This window comes from Schistocerca nitens, chromosome 12, assembly GCF_023898315.1.
Source record: "Schistocerca nitens isolate TAMUIC-IGC-003100 chromosome 12, iqSchNite1.1, whole genome shotgun sequence".
Lineage (NCBI taxonomy): Eukaryota > Metazoa > Arthropoda > Insecta > Orthoptera > Acrididae > Schistocerca > Schistocerca nitens.
Genome location: NC_064625.1, coordinates 112,263,862 through 112,271,897, shown reverse-complemented (window position 1 = coordinate 112,271,897; position 8,036 = coordinate 112,263,862). Strand labels below are relative to the sequence as shown.

Below are 8,036 nucleotides of genomic sequence, written 5' to 3'. Positions count from 1 at the left end.
AGACGGAAATAATACTTCAGATACTTTACTGAATTTTAAGAACACGAAAAAGAATAAATCAGAAATAACATATGCAACAAACACAGATAATAGTGACAAAATTTGGTTAGTAAAATTATATCGTTGTTGATTTGCTTGGGTTAATCTTTGTAAATACGTGAGTCGTTAGAGTAGAACTGCCAAACTACTGTCAAAACATAACTAATGCATTATATATATATATATATATATATATATATATATATATATATAATTTACTATCGATTCAAATCACTGATTTATTAGACAGTTCACTACCGACGTAATGCAGACATCGCATTATTCTAGACGTGAGTACAATGTAGTCACTTTACTGGATGTAGGTTCCGCGTTTTATGGAAAACAATATTTTTCTTGTTAGCCAAACACATGTTTCGGTACCTCTGTACCATCATCAGCGGGTTTTGTTTATAGACAAAATGTGAAAGGAGATATATTTTAGGTTACAACCGAATGAGGCATAAAGACAAAAAAAAACTGTGTTTAGGGCTCATTTTCTTAATCCAGTTATAACCTAAAATATGTTCACTTTTTACCGTTTGTCAATAAACAAATCCCACTTATGATGGTACAGAGGTGCCGAAACATGTTTGGGTAACAAGAAAAAACATTGTTTCGCATGAAAGGCGGAACATATATCCAGTAATTTCGACTGGAAACACGTAAAAAATACGAGCGCTGCAAATCCAAATGATGAATAGTCACTTTAATAAAAATGACATTCACATTTGTACACATTTTCACCGAAATTGTATTCGGAAGTACTTGACAATGACGATAAGAGTCGAAACAGTCTGTCGCTTACAAAGATTATTAAAGCCAGCAATTCTGGTGCATCTTTCTAATAATTATTTGCATAGTTGATACCTCGATCAGAAATGAATCTAGAGTAAATACTAGTAGCTGATTAACTTGCGAGTCATTGACGTCCGCCATCGTCCTTTGAGCGTCTGATGGAAAGAGCAGCGAGGTTAAAAGTCCCACTTAACTCACCGAGCTGTCACGAGCACCTGTTTTGTGCCGTTCCCCGCCCATTAAACTGGCATTAGCGGCTGCGTCCAAGGGGAAAGCCGAAAACAACTGTGTGTACGGACGCAGTTTCGGTCCGCGCCAGGAGCCATGCTGACGTTGTTCCTGGTGGCAGCGGTGGTCGTGCTGCTGTTTCTCCTCTACAAGGAGCTCCTAGCCTGGCCTGAAAACTTCCCGCCCGGTGAGTCAAGTGGGACTTCTAACCTCGCTGCTCTTTCCATCAGACACACAAAGAACCATGCTGACGTCAATGATTCGCGAGTTAATCAGCTACTGGTATTTACTCTTAGATTCAGTTCTGATCCAGATATAAACTACGAAAATAATTATAAGAACGATGCACCAGAATTTCCACCTTTAATAATCTTTGTTAACGACAGACTCTTTCGTCTCTTATCGTCATTGTCAAGTACCTGCGAATACAATTTTGGTGAAAATCTACACAAATATGAATGTAATTTATATTAAACTGACTATTCATCGTTTGGATTTGCAGCGCTCGTATTTATTCCGTGTTTCCAGTAGAAATTACTGGATATAAGTTCCGCCTTTTATGCAAAACAATTTTTTTCTTGCTACCCAAACATGTTTCGGCACCTCTGTACGATCATAAGTGGGATCTGTTTATTGACAAACGGTAATGTTTTTTTCTTGTTACCCAAACATGTTTCGGCACCTCTGTACCATCATAAGTGGGATTTGTTTATTGACAAACACTAAAAGTGAACATATTTTAGGTTGATCTAAGAAAATCACAGTTTTTTGTCTTTAGGCCGCATTTTGTTAGATCGGTTGTAACCTAAAATATATCACCTTTTACAATTTCTCAATAAACAAAACCCGCTGATGATGGTACAGAGGTGCCGAAACATGTGTTTGGATAACAAGAAAAAAAATTGATTCACATAAAAGGCGGAACCTACATCCAGTAAATAGACTACATTGTACTCACGTCTAGGATAATGCGACGTCCGCAGTACGTCGGTAGTGATCTGTCTAATTTGATTCGATAGTAAAAGACTATATATATATATATATACACTCCTGGAAATGGAAAAAAGAACACATTGACACCGGTGTGTCAGACCCACCATACTTGCTCCGGACACTGCGAGAGGGCTGTACAAGCAATGATCACACGCACGGCACAGCGGACACACCAGGAACCGCGGTGTTGGCCGTCGAATGGCGCTAGCTGCGCAGCATTTGTGCACCGCCGCCGTCAGTGTCAGCCAGTTTGCCGTGGCATACGGAGCTCCATCGCAGTCTTTAACACTGGTAGCATGCCGCGACAGCGTGGACGTGAACCGTATGTGCAGCTGACGGACTTTGAGCGAGGGCGTATAGTGGGCATGCGGGAGGCCGGGTGGACGTACCGCCGAATTGCTCAACACGTGGGGCGTGAGGTCTCCACAGTACATCGATGTTGTCGCCAGTGGTCGGCGGAAGGTGCACGTGCCCGTCGACCTGGGACCGGACCGCAGCGACGCACGGATGCACGCCAAGACCGTAGGATCCTACGCAGTGCCGTAGGGGACCGCACCGCCACTTCCCAGCAAATTAGGGACACTGTTGCTCCTGGGGTATCGGCGAGAACCATTCGCAACCGTCTCCATGAAGCTGGGCTACGGTTCCGCACACCGTTAGGCCGTCTTCCGCTCACGCCCCAACATCGTGCAGCCCGCCTCCAGTGGTGTCGCGACAGGCGTGAATGGAGGGACGAATGGAGACGTGTCGTCTTCAGCGATGAGAGTCGCTTCTGCCTTGGTGCCAATGATGGTCGTATGCGTGTTTGGCGCCGTGCAGGTGAGCGCCACAATCAGGACTGCATACGACCGAGGCACACAGGGCCAACACCCGGCATCATGGTGTGGGGAGCGATCTCCTACACTGGCCGTACACCACTGGTGATCGTCGAGGGGACACTGAATAGTGCACGGTACATCCAAACCGTCATCGAACCCATCGTTCTACCATTCCTAGACCGGCAAGGGAACTTGCTGTTCCAACAGGGCAATGCACGTCCGCATGTATCCCGTGCCACCCAACGTGCTCTAGAAGGTGTAAGTCAACTACCCTGGCTAGCAAGATCTCCGGATCTGTCCCCCATTGAGCATGTTTGGGACTGGATGAAGCGTCGTCTCACCGCGGTCTGCACGTCCGGCACGAACGCTGGTCCAACTGAGGCGCCAGGTGGAAATGGCATGGCAAGCCGTTCCACAAGACTACATCCAGCATCTCTACGATCGTCTCCATGGGAGAATAGCAGCCTGCATTGCTGCGAAAGGTGGATATACACTGTACTAGTGCCGACATTGTGCATGCTCTGTTGCCCATGTCTATGTGCCTGTGGTTCTGTCAGTGTGATCATGTGATGTATCTGACCCCAGGAATGTGTCAATAAAGTTTCCCCTTCCTGGGACAATGAATTCACGGTGTTCTTATTTCAATTTCCAGGAATATATATATATATATATATATATATATATATATATATATATATGTGTGTGTGTGTGTGTGTGTGAAAATAATGCGTTAGTTATGTTTTGACAGTAGTTTGACAGTTCTGCTCTAACGGCGTTACGTATTTAGAAAGATTAGGCCACGCAGATCAACAACGATATAGTTCTACTAACCAAATTTTGTCACTATTGTGGGTGTTTGCTGCATATGTTATTTCTGATTTATCCTTTTCGTGTTCTAAAAATTCAATGAAGTATCTGAAATATTATTTCCGTCTAAAATCTGTATACTCTGGCAAGAAGCAATCCATACCTTCACTGCAACATAACAACGGTGAAGTCACTGATGACAGTGCCACTAAAGCAGTTGTTAAACACGGTTTTCCAAAACTCCTTCACCAAAGAAGACAAAGTAAATATTCCTGAATTCAAATCAAGAACAACTGCCAACCTCAGAAACATAGAAGTAGATATCCTTGGTGTAACAATCACTTAATAAAGGCAGGCCTCCGGTCCAGATTGTATACCAGTCAGGTTTCTCTCAGTTAGCAATTACATACAACCACTCGCTCACAGAAAGATCCGCACCTAAAGAGTGGAAAGTTGCTCATGTCACACCAATACCCAAAAAGGGAAGTAGGAGTAATCCGCTCAATTACAGACCCATATCACTAACGTCGATTTACAGTAGGGTTTTGAAACATATACTGTGTTCCAACATGATGAAGTACCTCAAAGAAGACGATTTATTGACACATAGTCAGCACAGATTCACGAAACATCGTTCTTGTGAAACACAGCTAGCTCTTTATACTCATGAAGTAATGAGTGCTATCGACAGAGGATGTCATATTGGTTCCATATTTTTAGATTTCCAAAAGGCTTTCGACACCGTTCCTCACAAGCGTCTTGTGTGCCTATGGAATGTCGCCTCAGTTTTGTGACTGGATTCGTGATTTCCTCTCAGAAAGGTGACAGTTCGTAGTAATAGACGGAAATTCATCGAGCAAAACAGAAGAAATATACGTCGTTCCCCAAGGAAGAGTTATTGGCCTATTGTTCCTCATTTATATTAACGTCATATGAGACAATCTGTTTGTAGATAATGCTGTCATTTACCATGTTGTAAAGTCATCAGAAGACCGAAACGAATTGCTGTATGATTTAGGTAAGATATCTGTGTGGTGTGAAAAGCGGCAACTGACCCTGATAAAGAAAAGTGTGAAGTCATTCACATGAGTGCTAAAAGAAATCCGCTAAATTTCGACTACACGATAAGTCACACAAATCTGAAGGCTGTAAATTCAACGAAATACTTAGGGATTATAATTACATATAACCCAAATTGGAACGATCACATAGAAAACGTTGTGGGTAGAGCAAACCAAAGACTGCTATTCATTGGAAGAACACTTAGAAGGTGCAACCGATCTACTAAAGAGACTGCTTACACCACGCTCGTCTGCCCTATTCTGGAGTATTGCTGTGCGGTGTGGGATCCGCATCAGGTGGGACTGACGCGTGACATCGAAAAAGTACAAAGAAGGGCAGCTCATTTTGTATTATCGCAAAATAGGGGAGATAGTGTCACAGACATGATACGTCAATTGGAGTGGCAACCATTAAAACAAAGGTATTTTTCGTTGCGAAGGGATCTTCTCATGAAATTTCAATCACCAGTTTTCTCCTCCGATTGCGAAAACGTTTCGTTGGCACCCACCTACGTAGGGAGAAATGATCATCGCGATAAAATAAGAGAAATCAGGACCTGCACAAAAAAATTTAAGCACTCGTTTTTCCCGCGCCGTTCGAGAGTGGAACGATAGAGAGACAGCTTGAAGGTCGTTCATTGAACCTTCTGCCAGCCACATTACTGTGAACAGGAGAGTAATCACATAGATATAGATGTAATATTTCTTGTGACTATTTTCTTGTGTGTACATAGATTTTTAATTCTTCAAGAATGTTCGCTTCAAGACTTTTTGGTATTCTGTGCAAGATTTAGAGGTTTTCTTTATTGTATTAGCAGTGTGGTTTTGATTTTTCAAATGTAATCTGTTCTTTATATATGACGTTAAAATTTCTTTCTGATTGGCCAATGTAAAAATTATTACTTTAATATAGATGGCATTCACAGCTATACACGGTGTTACCAAAACTATGTTCGCATGTACTTGACAATGGCGATAAATAGTGAAACAGTCTGTCATGAGTTAAGATTAGTTACTATAAACAGGTATTCTGGGGCATCTTTCTAATAATCATGTGACATATATTGTGCTGCTGGTTGCTGTATATTTGAAAGTATAACATCTGAACGGACCTAGTTACGGGGGTTGCAAATACCACGAGAAATGCGTGCTTGAACACATCTAGGAGGGGGGGGGGGGGGGGGGGGGGAAGGAGGGAGGGTGTTTAATTAAAGTTCAGCTAGTCGCGGAGATCCATAGCGGGCTGTAATTGTCGTATAGCTGCGAAACTGGCTGGATGTCCTAATGCGTTAATGCGAAATCGATTTACGATGAAAACGATTTACGATGAAAAAAAATTACTTCCACTTTTGGCCAGCAGGTGCATATCTGGCGCTGTGAATGCAAGAAAGACGAATAGAAATGTTTCCATACGTAATTTCCTAGCAACGGGACGTCGGCAGAAGACGTCAATAAGGTGAAAAAGTCATAACGTCGATTTTATTATTAACAGTCGCTTACACAATTTCTTTAAGCACAGGAGTCGTCGATGAGATGATGTACAGCGCCAGATTTGTACCTTGTGGCTAAAACTGAAACGATTTTTTTCCCTACCAACCAAGTTGTGCTGGCATACGATAAGTACAGCTGACACCAGACCTCTATGAGTATTTACACTTCAATTATAACCACCCGCTACGAGTAAATGCAGACGGTGACCAAGCCCGCTGGTTGCACTGATGTACGCTACTGGCCATTAAAATTGCTACACCAAGAAGAAATGCAGATGATGAACGGGTATTCGTTGGACAAATATATTGTACATGTGATTACATTTTCACGCAATTTGGGTGCATAGATCCTGAGAAATCAGTACCCAGAACAACCACCTCTGGACGTAATAACGGCCTTCATACGCCTGGGCATTGAGTCAAACAGAGCTTGGATGGCGTGTACAGGTATAGCTGCCCATGCAGCTTCAACACTATACCACAGTTCATCATGAGTAGTGACTGGCGTATTGTGACGAGCCAGTTGCTCGGCCACCATTGACCAGACGTTTTCAATTCGTGAGAGATCTGGAGAATGTGCTGGTCAGGGTAGCAGTCGAACATTTTCTGTATCCAGAAAAGCCTGTTCAGGACCTGGAACATGCGGTCGTACGTTATCCTGCTGAAATGTAGGGTTTCGCACGGATCGAATGAAGGGTAGACCCACGGGTTGTAAGACATCTGAAATGTAACGTCCACTGTTCAAAGTGCCGTCAATGCGAACAAGAGGTGACCGAGACGTCCAACCAATGGCACCCCATACCATCACGGCGGGTGATACGCCAATATGGCGATGTCGAATACACTCTTCCAATGTACGTTCACCACGATGTCGCCAAACACGGATGCGACCATCGTAATGCTGAAAAAAGAACCTGAATTCATCCGAAAAAATGAAGTTTTGCCATTCGTGCACCCAGGTTAGTCGTTGAGTACACCATCGCAGACCATCCTGTCTGTGATGCAGCGTCGAGGGTAACCGCAGCCACGGTCTCCGAGCTGATAGTCCATGCTGCTGCAAACGTCGTCGAACTGTTCGTGGAGATGGTTGTTGTCTTGCAAACGTCCCCATCTGTTGACTCAGGGATCGAGACGTGGCTGCACGATCCGTTACAGCCATGCGGATAAGATGCCTGTCATCTCGACAGCTAGTGATACGAGGCCGTTGGGATCCAGCACGGCGTTTCGTATTACCCTCCTGAACCCACTGATTCCATATTCCGCAAACAGTAATTGGATCTCGACCAACGCGAGCAGCAATGTCGCGAATCGATAAACCGCAATCGCCATACGCTACAATCCGACCTTTATCAAAGTCGGAAACGTGATGGTATGCATTTCTCCTCCTTATACGAGGCACCATAACAACGTTTCACCACGCAACGCCGGTCAAGTGCTGTTTGTGTATGAGAAATCGCTTGGAAACTTTCCTCATGTCAGCACGTTGTAGGTGTCGCCACCGGCGCCAACTTTGTGTGAATGCTCTGAAAAGCTAATCATTTGCATATCACAGCATCTCCTTTCTGTCGGTTAAATTTCGCGTCTGTAGCACGTCATCTTCGTGGTGCAGTAGTTTTAATGGCCAGTAGTGTATTTGACCACTAACGGCACGTGTGTACTGTGCTCAATATATCAGTCGTGATCAGGACTGTGTTCTGTGTGAGTTCATTAATGTTGGGGTTAAAAGAATTCTAACGTGAGCAAATTGTTGGTGCTAGGGTGGTGGGCGTTACCACAATCAAGGTAGCCGAAGCGTTCGGTGTTTC

At 43.7% G+C, this 8,036-nt stretch overlaps 1 protein-coding gene across 1 annotated transcript in view; it reads left to right on the top strand.

Annotated features, from left to right (window-relative positions):
• The first annotated feature begins 1,158 nt into the window (after window positions 1–1,158).
• Window positions 1,159–8,036, top strand: part of LOC126214940 (probable cytochrome P450 304a1) — a 122,625-nt gene continuing 115,747 nt past the window's right edge. The window contains exon 1 of the mRNA XM_049941578.1: window positions 1,159–1,249. Coding sequence (XP_049797535.1) covers window positions 1,159–1,249 — 91 coding nt within the window. The remainder of the gene's footprint in view (window positions 1,250–8,036) is intronic.